Raw genomic sequence first — 23,863 nt, forward strand, 5'->3', positions numbered from 1 at the left:
CTGCTAAGCTAAACTGCTAAGCATGGAGGACATTACTAGCCTACACATCAAAACAAACATTGTGGATACAAACAGCCACCATCAAAATACCCCCTAGTCATAATGCTACTTCATGTGTGTAGGATTAGCCATTTTATGTTACCTCGATCACCTGCAACAAGACAGTTAAAACACATAAAACATGAATTAGACATATTTCTGTCCAGTCTGCAACTGCATCACTGTTCACTTCCTCCCTAGTAGGCTACTGCAGGTGTAATGCAGGTAATCAGTGTGTTGCCAGATTTTGCAAAAGAAACAAGCGGACAGGTCTATGAAAACAAGCCCAAAAGAAGCAACTAGGCTCAGGCTCATGATAACGTCTGCAAATGGTTTACATACTCTTTACGAATGTCTTACGCATCATTTGCTTAACATGAATGATAATTCTAGTAATTGTTTGGTGTCTGCATTCATGAAAGCCAGGTAGTTTGCAACAGGTAAGGAGAAAGTCCACATTAACAGACAGTCATAAATGATGAACTGTCTTCACTTTACTGTAGGGCACATAATAACATGTACAAAGGATTTATAGATATTTTAGGAATGTTTTACAAAGCATGTTAAACATGAACAAACACATTAACAGACAGTTGTAAATGATGAACTGTCTTCACTTTACTATAGGGCACATAATAACATGTACTAAGGATTTATAGATACTTTAGGAATAGCTACCAATAGCTTGTATATATTATGTAACATCAGTTACAAATGATTTAATAATCATTTACAGATGTATTATACATGGCTTATTCATGAATAGTTACTAATACCTTTATAGATGATTTGTAACCGTAGTTATAAAGGTTTTAGTAATAATTTACGAATGTCAATAAACAGGTTGTTAATGATTTGTTAATAGTCTACAAACTGCTTATAAACGTTTATAAATGCTTTAGAATGGGTCGTTACAAATGATTTAATAATCTTTTACAGATGTATATAAATGGCTTATTCATGAATAGTTCACTACTTACTAATACTTTACAAATGATTTGTAACTGTAGTTATAAAGGTTTTAGTAATCATTTATGAATGTCAACAAACAGGTTGTTAATGATTTGTTAATAGTCTACAAACTACTTATAAGCGTTTATAAATGCTTTATAACGGGTCATTATTGTAAAGTGCTACCAATACATTTTACCGAAACGAAAATTACCAATCAACTCTAAATTGCCTGAAACGTACTCCTAACAGGTTTTTGGGGGGACGATTTTGGCCTCCACACTTAGTGATTTTTTCGGATTTAACTTTCGTTTCGGTAAAATAAATTTTACCGAAACGAAAATTACCAATCAACTCTAAATGGCCTGAAACGTACTCCTAACAGGTTTTTGGGGGGACGATTTTGGCCTCCACACTTAGTGATTTTTTCGGATTTAACTTCCGTTTCGGTAAAATAAATCTTACCGAAACGAAAATTACCAATCAACTCTAAATTGCCTGAAACGTACTCCTAACAGGTTTTTGGGGGGACGATTTTGGCCTCCACACTTAGTGATTTTTTCGGATTTAACTTTCGTTTCGGTAAAATACATTTTACCAATTACCAATCAACTCTAAATTGCCTGAAACGTACTCCTAACAGGTTTTTGGGGGGACGATTTTGGCCTCCACACTTAGTGATTTTTTTGGATTTAACTTTCGTTTCGGTAAAATAAATTTTACCAATTACCAATCAACTCTAAATTGCCTGAAACGTACTCCTAACAGGTTTTTGGGGGGACGATTTTGGCCTCCACACTTATTGATTTTTTCGGATTTAACTTTCGTTTCGGTAAAATAAATCTTACCGAAACGAAAATTACCAATCAACTCTAAATTGCCTGAAACGTACTCCTAACAGGTTTTTGGGGGGACGATTTTGGCCTCCACACTTAGTGATTTTTTCAGATTTAACTTTCGTTTCGGTAGTGACAAACTTTCGTTTCGGTAGTGACACAATGGTGAAATAATAAATTTACTAAGTCCAGAGCTCGATGAATGTTAGGGACCAAAAAAAGTCACTACAAAGTACTACCAAACAACTCTAAATTGCCTGAAACGTACTCCTAACAGGTTTTTAGGGGGACGATTTTGGCCTCCACACTTAGTGATTTTTTCGGATTTAACTTACGAAAATTACCAATCAACTCTAAATTGCCTGAAACGTACTCCTAACAGGTTTTTGGGGGGACGATTTTGGCCTCCACACTTAGTGATTTTTTCGGATTTAACTTCCGTTTCGGTAAAATAAGTCTTACCGAAACGAAAATTACCAATCAACTCTAAATTGCCTGAAACGTACTCCTAACAGGTTTTTGGGGGGACGATTTTGGCCTCCACACTTAGTGATTTTTTCGGATTTAACTTTCGTTTCGGTAGTGACAAACTTTCGTTTCGGTAGTGACACAATGGTGAAAAAATAAATGTACTAAGTCCAGAGCTCGATGAATGTTAGGGACCAAAAAAAGTCACTACAAAGTACTACCAATCAACTCTAAATTGCCTGAAACGTACTACTAGGCGTAAGTATGTAGTCGTAAGCCTGCCTTTAATGTCCATTGGTCGCATTGACAATACATTGGGTGCTTAAAGTTAAATATCTCCAAAACTACAAATGATTTCAAAGAAAAACATCTCAAGCATGCATGTCCACAGTAAGGTGGAATTTTTGAACTGTGAATGGAGTTTCTAGGTGAAAGTGTTTTTTTGAGGTCCCAAATTCGTCCATCGACCTCCATTATAAATCTCTGAACTGTTAAAGGAGTACAATTCTAAAACTATTAAACATTTCAAAGATTCCTTTTCAGGCAAACATGTCCACAGTAAGATGAACATTTTAAAGTATGAATGGGGTTACTAGCAGTAAGTATGTAGGATTAGTAGCCTGTACTCGTTTCCCTTTAAATGTCCATTGCCTTATCGACAATGCATTGGGCGCTTAAAGTTAAATATCTCCCAAACAACAAATGATTTCAACGAAGAAATCTCAAGCATGCATGTCCACTGTAAGGTGGAGCACAAATGATGTGAATGGAGTTTCTAGGTGAAAGTGTTTTTTTGAGGTCCCAAATTCGTCCATCGACCTCCATTCTAAATCTCTGAACTTTTAAAGGAGTACAATTCTAAAACTATTAAACATTTCAAAGATTCCTTTTCAGGCAAACATTGACATGTTTGACTCACTAACATATAGGCCCAATACATGATGAATTGACAATGTCCCACTAATCAAGACTGTCACATGGATTGGGAACATACAGTGGGTGACCATTGACTTTGTCGTTTTTTTTCATTCTTCTCATGCGTTTCATGCAGGGCATGTATGATTTCCACTCTGTGCCACTAGGGGCAGCAGCGGTCTACTGCCTACAGCTGCCTACAGCCCACAGCAGACAGCAAGAATATATTTGTTACTAGTATATCCTCTCCAAACTGTACATACATTACTTTACACTTTTGTATTATGTTTTGACACTTGCTTTGGAAAATGTAAACGTATGTTTTATCATGCCAATAGCTCATTTGAATAGCAAAATTGTTTGTTTTGGGGTTTTTAGGCACTGTTTTTCCTAGAAAGACAGAGAAAGATCCTGTCTGTTGCTTACAGTACAAGATGTGACATTTATATTAAGCAAAAATATTAAGCAAATAAAGTTAGATAGCATGATGCTGAGCTTAACATTAGTTTAATTTTAACGTCTTAATTGATAAAACGAGACGGGAAAATAAACGTATTTTTTTCTCTTGCCAATAGCTCATTTGAATTGACAAATTGTATTTCTGTGGTGGTGGTTCAGTGGCACTATATATATATTTAATATATACTGGGGTCATACGTTCTGTGCTTTCTGTGTGTGCACTTATGCCGTGTGTCTCTTTCTTTGAGCGGGGGGGGGGGGGTCTATCAAGGCAGGCTATTTGTTCAGATGCAATTTCAGCGTGGCTATTAAATAGGCAAAAAAATCTGATCTACAAGCCCACAAAGAGTCGCGATGCAACTCTATTTTCTAACATTTTAGTCTATTTTTGGCAGAGAGAGAGAGAGAGAGACACACACAGAGAGAGACACACAGAGAGAGAGAGAGAGAGAGAGAAATTAATATAATATAGGCCTACTATATATACTTTACTCGTAACAGAGTAGGCTACTTCTACATTGCAGTATTGATATTTTTACTTAAGTAAACTGCAAACCAAAAAACTCTTCAACGACATGTGCTCCTTGTCCAGTCTATTCATCGCTAAACCGGTTATGTTAATTATCTCTCTCTCTCTATACAAAGACAAAGTCTCTTTTATCCAGATGCGCTCTCTCTCTCTGTACAAAGACAAGGTCTCTCTCTGAGAGAGAGAGAGAGAGAGAGAGAGAGAGAGAGAGAGAGAGAGAGAGATGCATCAAAGTAGGGGTTCTCAATCTTTTTCAGGCCATGACCCCCCAAAATAACCATATTGGGGACCCCCATTTTGCGTGTGCGGCTTTCATCAACAATTTAAAAATAAAGATGATCGGATCATCTGTGAAGCATTTTCATATACGCTGCTGTCTCGTTAAAACCAGCTGCGGGTGAATATTATCCAACACATCACCACGGTTAACGCTACGTTCATGTTTACTGCATTACATTTGTAACAACAGCATAATATTGGGTTGTGCAGGTGAGATTTCGAAAAATCTTCAGTGAATGCTTTTAGGGACTATGCCTAGGCCTACATAGAATGTGGAGGGAGAAGGGTACCAGCTGCACTTGTACCCCTTATTAACTGTAATATGCTCATTCCATACAGAACGTGTGTCGGCTCTGATGTTTATTAGACATATGGACCTCCGCTCAGGTCCTGGAATCCAGAGCCTTATGTCAAGACTTGGCTGCGAGCACATCGCACGGCAGAAAGCACAAAAAACAAAGTGGCACAGCCTGTCATGTCAGATAACCCCGACCCACTTTGGCAGTTTTTATAAGACAGGGGTTATTGGCGTCTTTTTGGTTTGTTTTATTTTATTTCCTCGTTTATACTTATTTCCTCCTCAATATTGTTTAAGAATTAATGTGCTATCCATGACATGCTGTCACCAGTTTACCAGTTCACTGTCTGTTATTTAATGATGATCGAATATTGGCTAAATGTTTACAATTTCTTCTGTCCAAACAATGAAAAGCACTAAGAAAAGGCAAGTGAGTCTCTCTTTAATTAAGCATGATGAGCCATGTGTTTTCCACAAAACAATTGAATATCATTGAATATAATTGCACCCTTGTCATACTACTATGTTATTAGCTTTCAGTAGGCCACCACAGGCACAGACAGTGCGTTTTAGCGCAGCCCAGCCTGGCGCAACGCGGCGGAGTGGTTGCGTGCGGGGGGTCGGGGGGCTTTCGTGGGAGGGGGGGACGGGTGGATCAGAGCTTAACCCTAAAACCGAAATAAAGTAACAAAAAAAAAACTCCAATCCGCTCAAGAACCTTGCTCCCCCACTTCCAAAATTAGCACTAGCCTACAACACTGGCCCAGTCTCTTGCCAAACCGGTTATGTTAATGATTATTCCAAATAAGCCAAGTGAGGAACTCTGCTATCAGGTTCCCCCTCCCCCCTACAGTACCTCTGTAGGCCTATCTCTTCTATCAAAGTATTTGTTCAGATACAAATTCAGAGCGGCCACAATGCGCCTACATGAAGTTAGAGGGATGGGCAGAAATGGTGTAGGCCAGTGGTTTTCAACCTTATTCCCATCAAGGACCCCCAAATTGACACATATTAGCCCAGGGACCCCCATTTGAAAAGATATGCCAGGGACTCAACCATTTAGATTTCTTGGGCGTCCCAATCTACACTGTATCATCATCATCAGTGTTCATTTAACTCTGAGAGTGTACAAATGGAACCAAATGGACCCTGACGGGTCCATTTGGTTCCATTTGTACATTAAGAGTTACAGACACATAAGGGTCAATTTGGTTGCTAACTATTAATTTGGCTGGGGACCCCCTGGAACCCCCTCAAGGACCACTGGTGGTCCCCGGACCACTGGTTGAAAACCTCTGGTGTAGGCTATTTTCAACTGTTAATGGGTTTTTCTTTCTTCACAAATTAATTCTACTTTGTTGTACAACAGTGTCCCATAAAAGTAGCGAAAATAGCCGATCTACAAGCTCACAAAGTGTTGCATCATGATTTGAATTCCGACTGAAAACGCCACCCTTGCGTCTCCGTGTGTACAACCAAATACGCATCTTTCCTGCACCGATGACGCTTGGGGCTTTTACAGCGCTGCTCCTACACTACCACCGTCAGCAACAAGTGGACATGGAGTAAATGTACTTAGTTACTTTCCGCTTAGTTACTTTCACGTGCATATAAATGAGCCACGCGGTCTTATAAGAATGAAAACAAACGCCTCGCTGTTGGCCATGGATCACATGACGGTCGTCTGTTACGGTCATGGATGAACTCAAAATGTTACTTGAGTTCAATCAAAGTAAAAGTGCAAAAGTATTGGCAAATAAATGTTTGATAATAGCTGATCTACAAGCTCACAATGCGTCGCAATGCATTGTGAGCTTGTAGATCGGCCATTTTCAAATAGACTATATGAAATAGGGCAAATAATGTATGTTTTATAATGTAATGATTTATATCTGCAAAGTAACTAGTAACTAAAGCGTTCAAATAATGGTAGTGGAGTAAAAGTACAATATTTTCCTCTCAGATGTAGTGGAGTAGAAGTAAAAGTAAAAATAGCAGGTCAGCATGCTTATAGCGTGAGATTCGAACCCGGGTCGTAAAATCGCCGGACATCAGTTTTAACCGCTACACTAACTGGACTATTTCATTTATAGAGGAAAGAGGTAGAATCCTACTATACAGAAATTGATGCGAGAAAAAAACAACATATAAGACGTCTGTCTGTCTGTCTGTCTGTCTCTCCACGGACTTTTGAGACAGACAGACAGACAGACAGACAGACAGACAGACAGACAGAAACCAATGTGTGTCTGAACATTTCTAAAATGACAGAGATGCGTTCCTGACTGCCCGACGCTGAACAGAAAACCCAATTTAAACGCTCTAAGCACACGTAATTATTGCTAGTTATTATTATTATTATTATTATTAATAATAATATAAGACATCTATCTGTCTGTCTGTCTGTCTGTCTGTCTGTCTGTCTGTCTGTCTGGCTGTCTGTCTGTCACAAAAAAGTGACTCCAAAGCGGCACCTTGTGGTAGTATTTGGAACTTAAATTTACTGCAAAGCGGGTGAGGCAAATGAGTGAAGTGATACTCTTATGAAAAGCGACAAAGTCAATGGTCACCCACTGTATATGGACAAGACAATGCTGTTACCAGTAGATTGTTAGATAGGGGTAATACCCAACTAAAAGGAATAACATCCCTTTAATATATTAAAAATATACTCCATCTGAAAATAATGATGCCAATGTCTCAGAATCAAAACAAATCATAGGCTACTATTAGTAGACTTAAGTAAGTTAAGACTTAACTGAAAACATGTACAATTTTGAAAATGTATTCTAATATTGAATGCATATTGAATGATGAACACGTTTTCTTTTTCTTTAAATTAAGCTTAGATACAGTAGTGATGGGATGGAACTGTGTGGGCTTTGTTCAATTAGTCTTTTCTTTCCACTTTAGTAATTTGTCAGTAGTCATGATGCTAAACAGTAATTGAACAGTTATAGTGGACCATGCTGTTCTTACCCAGTGGTTCTCAACCTTTTCAGGCCGCTGACCGCGACCCCCCAATTTGAACTGGGGACCCCCACCCTGACAAGTACTTGGAATTGTTGGAGTTGAGGCGTTACGTTTAGTTTGACTCGGTTCCACAGATAAATATTGTGAAAATAGCAGATCTACAAGCTTGTAGATCGTCATTATTATTATTTTTTGCCTCTTTCTTACATTGACAATTTGGTCAGTGTTTGACCAGTTTTTATAGTATAGTTTGTTGATTACTTTTGATGCAGTAAAGGTCTTTTTTCTTTTCTTCCAGGTATTAAAAAGGTCTTAAAGTCCTCAAATTGTCACTTCACTGTCTGGGGACCTCCCTAGGGGTCCAGACCCACAGGTTGAGAACCACTGTTCTTACTGACCTTGGACGGTGTTGTCCCAGTGCGTTTCCCAATGTACAAAGCTGTCATCACCTTCTCACAAAGGACGTCACTGGTAAAGCACTGAGTCATTATGCCGAGTCATCAGGGACCCTAAGACAATTAGGACTGAGAGGAGCACAGGCGTACAGCAGCCTTTTACTGGAGCGACAACACCATCAATTCCAAATGAGGCTAATGCTTAATTCTTTACTGTACTGTACTCTTAAAATGAAATGAAACTGCAGATGGGCCCAATTTAGGACCCGTCCTTGACCTTGTAACGTGAAATTGTGACAAAATGTAAAAAAAAAAAAAAAAAACAATTCATATGACAGACGCAGACTGTGCTTCAAAAATCAGCTTTGTGAAGGCCAATATAGGAGGCTACATGAAATAAGTCACTGTAAAATAAATGCTTAAAGTGACTCATAGTGACACAACACCAGGTCCTTAGAAAACGGTTCAATATTTATTGCAAAATATTTTTGTACAGAATACAACTGAAAAAACATCAACAGAGGAGGAATGGACAGTAAGGCCAACTTCATAACTCCGAGAGCTGTAACTGTACATACACCAATAGTAACATTTTCAATTTGTTGCTTTAATAGTATTTCAATTTCAACAGGGTTTCCTCATAGCAACTGAACCGCCTTGGGAATCCCCCCCCCCAAAAAAAAAAAAAACTCTTTGAAAAATTATTGCCTTTGCACTCACCGCTTGCTTGACCTAACTTAGAACATCAAATGACAATCTTTTACATGTCTGATGATTGCTGTAAGAAATTCGATTGATATTGTCACACAAAAAAACTAACAAAAAAGATCCAAACCATAAGGGATAGATAAGGTGTTTTGGGACAGACTTTGATATCAGCTGTCATTCAGGACACACGGAGATTCAGAGCATTACAGCTTCAGGACAAAGAATAACTAGCTTCATTACACTGTTGTCCAAGCTCATCCTCTTCTAAGACCAGCAACTGACTGCATTGATAAACTGTAACACTCCATTTTATGCAACTAAACCGAACATAACCAATATCTTCAACGCTTACAAGATTTGAGTTCTGTGTTAGTGTAACTGACATTGTTCAAATACCTTAAACCCCACGTAGGCTCGGTGGGGTTTCAGTGTAGTGCGTCTAGAGTAACTAGGGCGTGCATTCGCGTGCACATCCTCATGCGATTTGGCACTGGTGTATTAGTACTTTCCTCAAAGTAAACCTTGTGGTAAAATCCTCCCTGTCTCTTCATCTCGCTCTCGATAATTAAAATGTCTTTACAACTTTTCCACATAAAAAGGCAGAGTGAGACAGGATACATTTTTTTTCTTCTGACATTCAAATGTACATCTTAACATTGGCTCTCCCAAAATGTGGGATCTACGGAAGAAAACAACCAAAAAGAAAAGAAAACCTGTCTCTGAAATGTTTCTTTTTTTTTATCATAGAAAAAATTAAATAAAGATTAAAATAGATACATTTTTTTTCTTATATGCATAAGCCCTTCAAGAAAACAAACACATTACAAAGGATGAAGTTGATGTACAATCCAGAATGTTGGCGTACAATCCTTGTCTGCAGCCAAAACCGCAGACAAGGGGATAGGGGGTATCTTCTCAATAGACCCAACGAGGATGGTGGACAGGTAAACTATGAATCTGGAGCAGCAATTGTTTTGCCCTTCTAATTCAATGTTGTACAATACATCTGTTTGATAAATAAAATAATGCAAGTCTCTTCCTTTCAACTGGATGACCCAGGGATTGTTGTGTAACACAACTCTACACAAATTAGAAGACGGGCCTCAGAGGGGCCATGACGGTGTCATAGTTCTGAACCAATTAAACAGATACACAATACCAGCGAATGCTTCTTGGTGATGGTACTGTATGAATTCAGTTATTCTTTTTTCTTTTTTGATTTTATAAGTGAGGAAAAGGGGTTTTCCGTGGCGTTTTGTAGTGGGGACCAACGGTCCGCTCAAGAAACATTCATTTCACAAAAGAGAAATTTGGAGTTTAAATTGAATTGAGTTTTCTTCAGCCATTAAGTTAACGTTCGTGGGTTGTTAATTATGCATGATAATATGACCTGTCATAAATGTCCTTCCTCTTTGGTGAACATACACCAAAAAATGTTCAGATAAACTTCTAAAATCACCAACAAGGGGCACTCTTAAAACCTTTTGTGGATATCACAAGTGCTTTCAATGATTCGATACCCTGAGTAGAGGATGTAGGCTTGGGGTGAATTTCAGTAGAAACAAAGAGTTTTGCTAGGCAAACACCGAAATGAAAAAAAAGGACATTACTATGCAATAAGACCTTTCACACATAAATAAAACCTGTACTAATTACTTGTACATTAAAAACCACAAATGTAACCAAAAAACACCCACGACAACAGTCATTTTCAGCTTTACAATATGCATATACTCATGCATATATAGTGTGTATTTCCCCTTGCATACAGGCGAGTGGTTGGGGACTATATAGAGAGCCTTTAGCTATACCATCACCCTCTCCATAGACTAACACTGATTACAAAGAGATTGATACAAATGAGAGAGCAAACATACTTCACAGGAATCATGGGGGGAGTCGTTGGACTGGGTTCTCTGTGGGCTTGTAAACGGGTGGGGGGGAGCAGACAGGTAGAAAGGATGGGTAACAGACATCCACTTAAAGCAGCAAAGATAAGGGGGGATTTATAAGAGGTGGGTAGGGGAGGGACATCCCCTTTGTTTTGTAAGCTTCCATCACAGACTTCCTCCTTGTGCACCGATTTAGAGTTTGTGAGGGTGTGACATCACGGTCAACCTTCACAACCACAATGTCCAACACATGACACCGAGGGGAGGGGTTAGGGGTGGGTGCGTCTCCCTCGTACGCAAAACCGTGACGATGAAAAACACGTTAACGTGGCTGCGCGTGTTCTCCGCCCTGCGCTGCTCAAAAACTACTAAATCCTTGAACGAACAGTTGGTGGAACCAGTTGTAGCCGGGGCTCTCCGCAGTGGAAATATAACACAGTATCATCCTCAAGCCTCCGCTCGGAGGGAAGTTCTGGGGGTGTGGGGTCGGGGTGGGGTGGGTGTGGCAGGTGATGAGGTTCGAGACAGGGACGGGGGGGGGAGGTCACACAAACAGCTGGATGCGTTCGCGGATGGTCTGCCGGCAGATGGGGCACGTCTTGAGCGCGGCGCTGCAGTCGATGCAGGAGGCGTGGCCGCACTGGAACACCAACTTGATCTGGTTGTCGATGCAGATGGGGCAGGTGATGCGCTCCTCCATCTGACGGTAACGTGACTGCAGCTGCTCCAGCAGGTTGTGCTGCTCTGAGTTCTCCGTGCCGGGGCTGCAGTCCACCTCCGTCTGGTCTGCAGGGAGGGACACAGAGAGAGGGAGGTCAACGTCTGACCTTTGTTTAAAAACACAAAGCGACGCAGGATTTCAGCCCGCAGCGACAGCGCACTGCTGTGACATCATATGGTAAGGCACAGGAAGGCACGTACACATCTCTGTCCTTCGGTATAGGTACTAACCTCTAAAAACTGTGCTTATTATTTTTGGGTGCCCTTTTTGACTACAACACACCACTTCATCAGAATAGAAAATTCATTACTTAAATTCACCATTATGCATTAAAAAGAAACAAGAGTAGGCTGAAATATTTAATAAAAGACAGTGGAGAACATTAATGTCTTTAGCCTAGATTTTAAAAGTAGTCAGAGTTGGCTCAAGGATCAGATCCTCTGGAAGTTTGTTCCAACTATGTGTGGCATAATAACTAAACACTGCCTCGCCATGTTTTCTCTGGGAACAGAACCAAACCTGGACAAACATACTTCTCAAGGGTCCATAATGTAAAAGCAAGTCAGAGATGTATTTTGGCCCTAAACCATTGAGCGATTTAACGATGATCAGCAATATTTTAATAGAAATTCTATGAGTCACTGGAAGCCACTGCAGAGATGTGCGAATTGGTGTAATGAGCTCATGTTTCTCAGTTCTACTTGGAACTCTAGAGGCTACAACTTAAATGAGCTGCAACTGTCTGACAGCTTTGACCTGAGAAAAGACCCTTACAGTAGTCTAACCTTCTAGAGATAAAAGCACAGAGAAGTCTTCCTAAGAGTTGTTTGGGCATGAACCCTCTAACTCTTGCTATATTTTAAGACGTTAATAGGCGAGCTTTGTTATCAACTTGATATATGAATATTAAAAGGTCTGAATCATAATTACACCAATATTTCTGGCTTGGTCTTTGAAGTTGTTAATGACCCAGTAAAAGTTCATTAGAATTGTCAAATAAATAGCAGCACTAATTCATTTTGTACTGCGCTTACTGCAGACTATAAATTGCGATTGTAAGTCAATTTTGTTTAGTACTATTCAAAAGCTAAAATAAAAAAACACCAAGACATCTTTGGCACTTGATACATTCATGACAGGGATTTCTTTGCCTGGACAAGAATTGGGTTATGAACCCATTTTGGGTTGTATCACATAACAACCAATAACGTCAGGCGGTACGGTTTACCTTGTCTGATCTTCTTAGTGATGGTGACCTGGCATTTAATGCATTTCTTCATTCGATGGGCACACTCTGTTAGGATGACAAGGAACAGGGGTCAGCCAGCGTGCACTGCACCAGTTAAATGCAACTTCACTCTCTCTCTGATACACTGTACAGCACATATCCTCAAATCCTCAGTGATAATTTAACTCTGAGAGTGTACAAATGTGATAAATGAACACTGAGGATTTGTCTCAAACCTTTTAATTTCAAGGACCACCCACAAACATTGTTGATGTCAGGGGGGAAACCTCATATGTCCAAAACTGTTACTTTTCAGGATTCAAATTCAAAAATGGTAAATCTACAAGCTTGCTGAGCTTGTAGATCTGCTATTTTTTCATTCTGCTTTTGCATGACACTGTAGTATGACGAATTAGGGCACTAATTTACGAAAAAACATGACGATAATAGGTTTCTGCCCAACAGCAACAATATGCATTAGGCCACGGACCCCCAATTGATAAATTATTGTATCTGTGGGACCCGAATCTAAGAACATTTTAATAAGGTGTATGATGTCCTTAACCGCCTAGGTACTGTAGGTGTAGATAACAGTGAAACTCTGACCATAATTGACATTCTTATATGATTCTAGTAGCACGTGTTATAATGGTGAAGATGAACTTTCAGTAATTTATCTGGGGACCCCCTGGAACTCCCTTAACCCATGGGAACGCATCTGTGTCATTTTCAATATACAAGCTCACAGCGCGGCACTCGTGCCACGCTATGAGCTTGTAGATCTGCTAAAAAAAAAAAAATCAATCGTGAAAATGTGTGCAAATCTTCAGTCAAATCTCAAATCTTTGCTTCTGGGGGGTCCCAGGAACTAAATATTTTGTGAAGGGCCATTCACACCAAGCCAAGGCCAATATATTAATTTTGGAGGTCCTTGACATGAAAAAAGTTTGAGAACCACTGATATTATAGCAACGTACGTTTTTTTCAAAACAAACTGATTTAGAAGACATTTTGTAGAATCCCCAGAAGGAAAGATTTGAGATACAAATGTTCACTTACTGTAAGAGGCGTTAAAAAAAACCAAACAGATTGTTAGATTTTTTAGGACTGGTTTGAAAAGTCTAGACAAAAATAGTTATTATTAGTTTAATAATTATGTTTCACCCTCGACTAAATTATTCAGTCACTATTTATTTTCTTCTAAAATAGCAGATCTACAAGCTCATAGTGCGGGTGCCGCGCTATGAGCTTGTAGATCTGCTATTTTTGAATAGCCAAAGAAATCTTAAAAATGACACAGATGCGTTCCCTGTCTTAATGGATTAAGGACCCCACATTGAGAACCGCTATTGCAAAGTACATAAGGCACTGCGCTCCCTCCCCAGCCCTTCTCTGTGCATAGTACCTTCGCAGGCTACGCTGTGCTGACAGGGGCAGAAGAGGACGAGCAGGGCCAGCTCCGAGCAGATGAGGCACTCGCTGGGGCCCGGCGGCACAGGCAGAGCCAGGTTGGTCATGGTGTTGGGCGTGGTGTGGACTCGCCGCAGGCTGGCACTGCCGAGGCCCTGGCCGCACGTGATGGCCTGCAGCCGTTGCAACCTGTGGAGCGCCACAAAACGCCGTTACCGTGTGGACCTTTGCGACGAAAAGGTCCTCAACGTGACAAAACAGTGCGTTTTATTGTCTACTCAGGCTTTTGAGAGCCCCCCAGACCGTTTTTAAGTTGCTTGATTCAGTCTTTAGATATTTGATATTCATTTTGTCAGACACGCCCCCTTCCTATACAAAACTTCAAACTCCATTTTTAACAAGTTAGATTCATCAAAAACACCCGTCCTTGCTTCTGGTGACTCACCCTGCCCTCCTAATACGCGAGAGGGCCATGTTTTTTCGATTACTTTTTTCATTTATTATCATCTATTTTTTTATTGTATTGAATTTTTTTCATTTTCCAAAAAAAACATTAAAAATAAATGAAAAAAGTAATCGAAAAAACACGGCCCCCTCACGTATTAGGAGGGCAGGGTGAGTCACCAGAACCAAGGATGGGTGTTTTTGATGAATTTAACATGTTAAAAATGAGTTTGAAGTTATAATGGATTTGTATAGGAAGGGGGCGTGTCTGATAAAATGAATAACAAATATCTAAATACTGAATCAAGCAACTTAAAAACGGTCTGGTGGTCAAAAGCCTGAGTAGACAATAAAATGACCCAAAGTTTTTTTTAAAGTGAAATATCCCTTTAATTGAACTAATCCATTTAATCAATTATATATAAATAGAAAGAATCGCTAATAGATTGTAAATTCATTAACGTATATATATAAAAACAACACGCTGTTCTATTATTTGATTCATTGAAAAAGTAATCAATAGAATACTCGCTAAGAAGTGAATTGATAGTTGCAGCCATAATTATGTGTGATGTTTGCCGTCCGGTACCTGTGCTTCTCAGAGAAGCTCTTGATGAGCTGCAGCACCGTGGCGTCGGCCGCCAGGTCCAGAGGACTCTTGCCCTTGTGATTCGCGTAGTTGACGTCGGCGCCTTCTTGTGCTAGAAAGCAGGCGATGGCGGCCCCTACGCTCAGCTCCGCGTTGCCCAGAAGACCTGTGCCATTCAGCTGTGGCAGCAGATGAAGCGGGAGGGGACAAGAGGACAGCAATGATGACGCTGATGTGTCTGAACCAATGTGCAGCAGCACCAAACAGGATTACTGACTGACGAGCCTCATTGTTTACCCGACAGTACTAATTACCGCTGATCCCCACTTAAAGAGCCATACCTGCGGTCAGGCATGTTTAGTCCATTGATAGTCTCTCAAGGCAGACATGTTGGCTTCCACGATTCTCAACTGCTTCTACCTAACACCCTGTACTTTGGAAGCTCTGAAAATGGTGTGAATAACTCCTACTAGTGGTAATCAAATTATTCGAAGCCTACAGTGCTAGCTGCTTAACAGAAATGGAAGTTTAATACGATATTTTAACATTTTTGTGAACACTGCATTGTGATTGATCGAATAGCTGAGCAGATAGACTGAAGAACAGATGACAGCTTCCTGTTCTCAACTTTTACAGGACCTTACTACAGACTACGGTATGCAGTATTTGAAGGTTGTGGAAGAGATAGTCTGGCTGCCTATGTCCATTGACTATGACTCACTGTATTCTTGATATTACTGCTGACCATTTTCTAAAGTGTACCATAGATTGTTAGATTTTTTAGGACTGGTTTGAAAAGTCTAGACAAAAATAGTTATTATTAGTTTAATAATTATGTTTCACCCTCGACTAAATTATTCAGGTAAGTTTGATTCCAAAGTAAACATAGCATACTAATATATAGCCGAGGCTGTGAATAGTATTAACGCCGGTATAGTCCTTTAAGAAAACTTGGAAACATTACAACAATTACACTGATTCTTGAATTGATGATTCATAAACAGAACTGATCCTACAGATATTGTACGATAAGACTACTTGGAGAAAGAAAAAAAGAATCAAGGGCAACGTTGGTGGTCAACAACAACAGAGGGATGTGGGTAATTGAACTAAAGCCAGTGCTGCTGTCCAGCTCAGGTCAATGGACAGACCCAGATCCAATCAGTGCAAGAGAACTCCCCCCGATATCTGCTGACTACAGTGAAAACAGCCCCTAGCACTCAGCCTGGCCAAATGCAGGTACTGTAAGGTGTGTGTGTGTGTGTGTGTGTGTGTGTGTGTGTGTGTGTGTATGTGTGTGTGTGTGTGTGTGTGTGCGTGTGCGTGTGCGTGTCTCAGCCTTGGCAGGTTCCCAGGCGTGGATGAGGGGTGCTGCAGTGTTTGGGGTCAGACTGATGAGAAAGGACACCTTTCAGCAGTGCCATTATATCTGCCGCAACACTTGTAATCATAAACTAGACATCTGTAAAATCCCTGTAAAATCGCTGTAAAATCCCCAGCATTAATTTATCTAACGGGTCCATTTGGTTACATTTGTACTCTCAGAGTTAAACTAACACTGATGATTTTAAAGTGTGCAGTAGGAACTTTAGACCAACTGCCCCTGAGATGAGGCGATACTGTGCAATTTGACTCATCTTATCCTTCAGCAGGTATTTGTGCTATTATGGTGAGGATCTTTCTACAATGTGTCCTTCAGCTATCCTTCAGCGGCTCGAGAGCATTTGAGTAATGGCTGTTGCTGTGAACAAGCGGCCTCATTAGTTTGTGACTAGAGGAATGCTAACGATGCCACACGTGAAGGACATTATTCTGGATGATTTATAGCTGTATTATGTAATGTTTTGTATGTTAAAACAATATAACTTATACAATTGGTGTGGCTGTATATGGTCTCGCTGCTCTTTTATTGAGGCATTTAGATCCTGTGTCTAGGTTGGACACCAACCTTTGACACAATCCTATTTTTGGTTTGACACAAGTTTTGACCTGAAGGTAAAAAATTCAAGGTCAAAGTTTCTGTTTCTAGAAGCTCAGTGGTAAAAATGTCAGCACTTGCGCAGGAGATCAAATCCAGGGTAGAACAGGAAAGTGCAAATATGCGAAGGCACCCCCTCACACACACAGAGTGTGACAAATATTCGATAAAGAAAAATAAAAGACTTGCCTTCAAAGCAGTCAAACTGTGTCCTTTTTCCTCCTCTTTTAATTGGCCCACTGTCTTCATGTCTGCACCTGCCCCACTTAACCATTAACCATCCCTGCCCACTTCCCTCTGTCAGACCATTGTTGACACAACAAAGCAAACTCCTTTCTCCTTCACTGATCCTGATCGAGTATCACTTATTTGCTTACTCTGCTCTCCTCCTCCCCATGACCTGACCTCTCACCTCACTCGCCACTATTCCACAGTAAAGATAATTCCTTTCTCCTCCACACCTTTATTTACTCCCTCTTTTATATCCCCCTGACTCGGTTTGTTTACTTCAATGGTTTTCAACGTGGGGTCTGGGGACCACCAGCGGTCCAAATGGACCCTTGCGTGTCTGTTAACTCGAGAGTGTACAAATGGAACCAAATGGACTGTAAACCTGTGATGTGACAACAAAGATCAGATTTTGATTCTGATCGACTTAAATGAGCACTGAGGACTTTATAGTGTAGATCCAGGGATCCAGTATAATTTATTTCAGTGATTCTAAACCTTTTTAAATTCAAGGATCCCCAGATTGATATGCATTAGGCCATGGACCCAGATTTTATACCGTGTTTTTTAATCTCTGGGAACCCAATATGCACAGTAAAATCCTCAGTGTTAACTTAACAGTGAGAGTGTACCAAACTGAGCCATTAGTACGCTCTCTGCGTTACAGACCCAATCGGATCCATTTGGACCCCTGGGTGGTCCCCGGACCTGTCCTTACCCTGCAGTAGAGCGAGGAAGACGAGGAAGAGGAGGATGAAGATCCCTCCCCACTCTCCTCTGTGGTGGTGGTGGTAGTAGTAGTAGTAGTAGTAGTAGTAGTAGTAGCAGTAGTAGCAGTAGTAGCAGTAGTGGAGGTGGTGGTGGTGTTGGGGGTGGTGGTAGTGGTGGTGGTGGCGTTGGGGATGGTGGTGCTGGTTCCGCAGCCGGCAGGAGCAGGGCCCAGCATGGTGTTGGCCAGCTGCGGGCGGCTCAGTGCCACGTGCATGGCCGTGTCACCGTCCTCGTCCTCAATGTTGACGTCGGCGCCCTCGTCCACCAGCAGCTGCACCAGCTCGCCGTGGCCCTGCGTCACCGCCAGCTGTAGCGGCGTCTGGTTGCGGTTGTTGCGGATGTTCATGTCGCAGCGGCCCTGGGGGGGAGGGGGGGGGGGGGGGGGGTAGTTACTATTAGTTATAACTTATAGTTATACTGCTTGGTGTGAACGGCCCGTTAGAGCGAGAGAAGGAGGAGAGGATGGGGAGTGAGTGACACCGTTATCAGGTCAGAGTGGCTGATAGTAGGGGTGCCAAGGTTTATCAAACTATTTGATATCAAATAAAATAATCAATCACAAAAAAAGAAGCCAAAGAAAAAAGCTTGAAGGCAAAGTCAAACTGTCAGCCATGGATGTTTTTTTTTGCAAACTGCCAATAAAGTATTCAATCAATCAATCAACAAGCCGAGCTTGTGATTGACAGAGGTTGGAATTCCTGTAGTGTCCGGTCCTCGGCTTACCTCCTTAATGAGGATCTCGGTGACGTCCCGGTGGTTGTTGAGGGCGGCCAGGTGCAGCGCAGAGAAGCCATCCTCCTTCTTAATGTCTACCAGCTGCCGTGCCCGGGCCAGGATCTTTTCTGAGGCACTGCATTCGAGGAAAACAACCAGCCACACAGTTACATTTCTATAGAACTCTTAGGATAAGGATAATTCCTTTTAACAGGTCGTTCATGAAAGTCCTTGCGGTCTTGTTTCCAATGAGAACCTGTGAGCAATTAGGGGTTAAGAGTCTTGCTCAGGGACACATTTCATTTCATCGACACATATGCTGGCCTGGCCTGGAATCGAACCTGGGGCAACCAGGGCCTCTGGCTCCCTAGGCGGGCTCACTAACCACTCAGCTATGGCCGCCCCCTATATCTTATAACTCATATACATTTTAAAGCTACAATCCCTAAGTTTTATGTCTTTATGTTAGCTAATTGCAACAATGGCCAAACTACAACAAAGATGGCAGCACATCTTGTGTCCAGTAGGCAGCGGTTCTGGTAGGAGAAACAAAGGAGACTCTTTGTGTCTCCTACCGGAACCGCTGCCGGTCATCAAATTATTGGCTTAGGAATGCGACAAAACAAAAGAATATCCATGAATTCAAGTCTCCATGTGGTTACTAATCGATAGAAAAAAAGTTATTTTGGGGGTGAACTATCCGTAGTATTGCCACCACCAAAAGATTAATATGTTTAATATTATTAGACAGTTATTTTTACAATCTGAAAACGTTCATGAAGTGTCCAGCTGGTTAATTGCAACCCTGGACACAGGAAACAGAACCAAGTGGGCGGTAGAAGCTTTAGGGAGCTTAGTTTGTCACTTCCCAACATGTAGCCACTAGCCAGTGAGCTGGCTCCAGTATAGAAACAAAGCCGTTCAGTTCTCAGAACCACACACACACACACACACACACAAACACACACACACACACACACACACACACACACACACAGTTCTCAGAACCACACACACACACACACACACAGTTCTCAGAACCACACACAACACAGTTCTCAGAACCACACACAAGTGAGAACTCATGCATTTTGATTTTGATTTTCATGCATTCCCGTGTGGCATACAGTACAGTACTGTGTGCCTGTGTCGCACGCTGTACAGCAGCTTAACAGGCATCTGACTGTACCCCAGCTGTTGTTGAACGGAGGAAGAAGCCGGCATATAACAACGCAGAGGTCCCGCACACACTGAGCCCCCAGCATGGCAGCCGGGGATTACCATTAGAAAGCCTAAAGCTTTTACCCAGACACTCTAAATACTACCGCTTGACCTCCAGATGCCGACCAAACCTGCATTACGGGATTGTCACTTGCTTTCATGTTCCGATCCTCCTCCTCCGCCCTATGCTCACGGTGTCACACGGTACGGTTTTCTCAAGCCCTCTGTAGTCGTAAATCATTGTAATCCATGCAGCGAAGGCCACTGTAATGGTTGCCCTTTTACCAGGAAGTTGTAAACAACATGCTCCACTGTAAAAACCTATGTTCCCATGCGTGATGCGGTGGGGCTTTACCATGGAGAGGGATGCTGCAAATCATTTTTGTATGCACATCGTAAAATGGGATGCTTTATACCGTCCATAAAGCTCAAAAATGTCATTCATCCTACAGAGTAAAATGCTCTGTTAATGTATCCATTTCAAACTCAGAGAGCTTGCAGATGTAACTGCACTCTGAGTTAAATGAACACTGAGGAAGGATTTAAGTATTATGTCATCTTTCTGATTTAAAACTTTTATGTCCTACCCGGGATTCGAACCCCGGTCTCCCGCATGAGAGACCATTTCAACCACTCAGCCAACAGACAATCCCTGCTTGGTCTGGGGAGATATTGCGCTTATGAGCTTTAGGCAGTACTAGCCGTCAACAAGGTGTCCTACCCGACAATTGTGTCTCAATGTCTCAATGGAAGAGTAGGGAGGCCACCTCCAACCACTGCAGATGTATTAGCTATATCGTATTATCTCTACCATACATATCGGTTAAAATAACGTTTTATTCATTCAAATACGCTTTGGATTACAGCTTTATATGCCACGACATGTTCTGTCTGACAGGAGGTTGAACTGGAGGATCTGACACAAGCAAAGCAAAGAGCCTTTTGTTCTGATGCTGCAGCGATTTAAAGTTGAGCTGTCCACTGCCCTGTGACCAAGCCTGCTTTATGGCGTGTGAAATTGAAGAGGACAGCCCTTAATGATGGCCTGGGCAGTCGCGTGTCACAGTGTGTGACATTGCCCAAGCTCTCTGCCGCTGTTAACTGCACTAGCAGTCTTTAACTAGACGCTGGACCATGCTATTCATTTAAAAAATGGATGTTGTTTGTGGAGCTGGTTACTGTTTTCTATTCTATTGCACCACTATATCAAAACACAAGTCAGACAGTCGGACAAGCCATAAGCAGGCGCGGGCAGAAAAGTGGAGTCCGAGAAGTTTACAAAACAACAACAGAACAACTAAGTCTCGGATGCATTTTTTTGCGAGTGTGATTTATGAATCAATTAAGACATGAAACAATCCGGACTTCATCCATCTAACTAGCTACTGATAGAAGTGTTTACATGAATACTTCGTGCCAAGCTTCCCAGTCGAGGGAAGTGGAACAGTGCAATTATTTACGCGTCAAGGAGAGAGAGAAAGGTTTTAATGCAATGTTATTTATGAGTTCACACAGGCTCATTAGTGGTGCGCTACTCATTACATTTCAGATGCAGTACTGGGCCATGGGCTGGTGAGTGTGCACACCATACAAATCCTCAGTGTCAAATGTATCCATCTGTAACTCTGGGTGTGTGCAAATGTAACCAAATTGACTCACATTTGCACACATTATGCGTCAATATACGTGTGTGCTCGTGCACACTCAGGTTCCCCTTATAGGCAGCTGTGTATGTTGTCAGGATGATCTTGGAGGTCATTGATACCTGCATTGCAGCTGACTTGCGAAAGGGTGTGTGTGTGTGTGTCTGTGTATGTGTGTGTGTGTATGTATGTGCGCGTGCTTGCATGTTTTCATGCGCGGTGGGTGGCGTGGTGGATAGGGAGGTGTCAGACATGCTTTCTACTCTCCTTAATCACGACAGCTACTCAGCCTCCCCCCAGGCCCCCACCAACCCATACATCCCGCCTCATCCTTGTACTTCTACCGAGATTGGATTTCAGCCCCGTCAGTCGTTCACGCACCATTTGCCGCCTGCAAGTTTCCTCGACATCTCAGCGGAATTTGCCTAATCGTTGACTCCTCTTCTGTGTGTTCATGAATAATCAAATTGCGTGCAGATGTTGCAGCGATGCATTTCATGCGGTGGCACGATGCGCTCATGCTCTACGTAAAGGCTTAAAGTTATGTCAGGCATGCTGCTAATTACCTTTCCCGCCAGGGGAGTGAATTAATTAATCAGCATGCTTTACGGGAACTTGTGTTCTAATCTAAAGTCGCACGAAGGCAAAAATAAATAAACAACGATTTGGCGTCAAGTAATGTTTGCCTTGCGAATGGAAAAAATGCATATTTTTAAAAGCTGTGCGGGTTTAGTGTTTAGGTTTAGTGTTAATTTATCAAGTTTTAGAATGTAACCACATTGTAACTGAGTAAAATTAAAACTGCGATCCGGAATTTATTTGAATGAATAAAATGTTATTTTAACCAACCTATAGTGTATAGACTGTATGCTACTGCAATAGAACTACATCTGCAGTGGTTGGAGGTGGTCTCCCAAATGGTGTCGGGTAGGACACCCTCTGTGCCCCCCCCCACCTCATCAGCACAATCTCTCCCCTGGCTAAGCAGGGATTTCTCATTGACGGTGTGTGGTAGAAATCTGGTCTCTCAAGAGACCTGGGTTTGAATCCCGGGCAGGGATTGCAACTTTTAACACTGTGGACATTCACACTGTGTGTGTATGTGTGGCGATGTTCCAAGTCGACTCTGCTTTCAACCGCCTCATGTGCTCACATCTGGAAGTGTATACTGTGCGTGTGTGTGTGTGTGTGTGTGTGTGTGTGTGTGTGTGTGTGTGTGTGTGTGTGTGTGTGTGTGTGTGTGTGTGTGTGTGTGTGCATGGTATAGTGAGCGGAGGCCTCGCTGGGGTACGTGCAGGGCAGCCAGACCCCTGGCTGGGAGCCTGATGGAGCAGGGCTGTTTACACTGCACTAGGAGCCCCAGGACAGTCACACACACATACGACTTCAAGAGGGACAGAAATATGACCCCAAGAGGAACGAAGGGGACAGACATATGACTCCAAGGAGGGAACTTGGGACGAGAATTAAACAGAGGTCACTACCAGGAAAGAAATATTACATGGTGAGCAGAGGGAGAAATCATGAAATAATGCAACATTTAATTGGTGAATCCGCCCTTGGCCAGGGGAGATGTTGGGCATATGAGCTTCAGCCAGGGCTACTTGTCGACCAATAGGTGTCCTACCTGACACCAGGATCAAAATTAGGAAGGCCACCCCAACCACTGCATATGTACTCGTTATATTGTACTAAAATACTCTACCACACAGATACATTTTATTCACTCAAATAAATTCTAGATTGAAGATTTAATTTGAGTCTGAGATTCTGAGATTTAAATTAATACTCAGGATTTTGCAAGCAGCATCTCACTCACTATCCTACAATTCAAGCTCTCGCACTAAGCTGTCCGTCCCGTCTAAACTTTTTATTTTTTTCACAACCCCAATCTGTCCCGTTTCTAGCATTAAGAAGAACTGGCTCGCTGCCTCGGCGCCTCTCCCTCCGCTTTCCCAGGATGCTTTGTGAACTAGGGCCTAAAGCCTTCTTTTTCCATTTCCTCACAAACTAAATAAATACCTTTGATGCCAATAAACAAACATTCTCATCTCCCTATCAGGGAAAGCCAGCGGAGAGCTGTGGCCATGGACGAATTCCAAAGATTCCCGCCACGTTACGAGGGCGGACGACAAAGCAATCAAGCTAACAGTGGGCAGAATAACACCCCCTCA

At 41.8% G+C, this 23,863-nt stretch overlaps 1 protein-coding gene across 2 annotated transcripts in view; it reads right to left on the reverse strand.

The window, feature by feature from the left end:
- Positions 1 to 8,601: 8,601 nt before the first annotated feature.
- Positions 8,602 to 23,863, reverse strand: part of mib2 (MIB E3 ubiquitin protein ligase 2) — a 58,338-nt gene continuing 43,076 nt past the window's right edge. For both annotated transcript variants that reach the window (XM_084069615.1, XM_084069614.1), the window contains exons 14-19: positions 18,835 to 18,961; positions 18,059 to 18,469; positions 15,135 to 15,313; positions 14,097 to 14,290; positions 12,692 to 12,757; positions 8,602 to 11,528 (exon numbers count right to left, since the gene is read on the reverse strand). In XM_084069615.1, the coding sequence (XP_083925741.1) occupies positions 11,287 to 11,528; positions 12,692 to 12,757; positions 14,097 to 14,290; positions 15,135 to 15,313; positions 18,059 to 18,469; positions 18,835 to 18,961 (1,219 nt within the window). In that variant the 3' untranslated portion in view covers positions 8,602 to 11,286. The remainder of the gene's footprint in view (positions 11,529 to 12,691; positions 12,758 to 14,096; positions 14,291 to 15,134; positions 15,314 to 18,058; positions 18,470 to 18,834; positions 18,962 to 23,863) is intronic.

The sequence above is a fragment of the Gymnoscopelus microlampas genome (assembly GCF_963454915.1).
Source record: "Gymnoscopelus microlampas genome assembly, chromosome: 10".
Classification (NCBI taxonomy): Eukaryota; Metazoa; Chordata; class Actinopteri; order Myctophiformes; family Myctophidae; genus Gymnoscopelus; species Gymnoscopelus microlampas.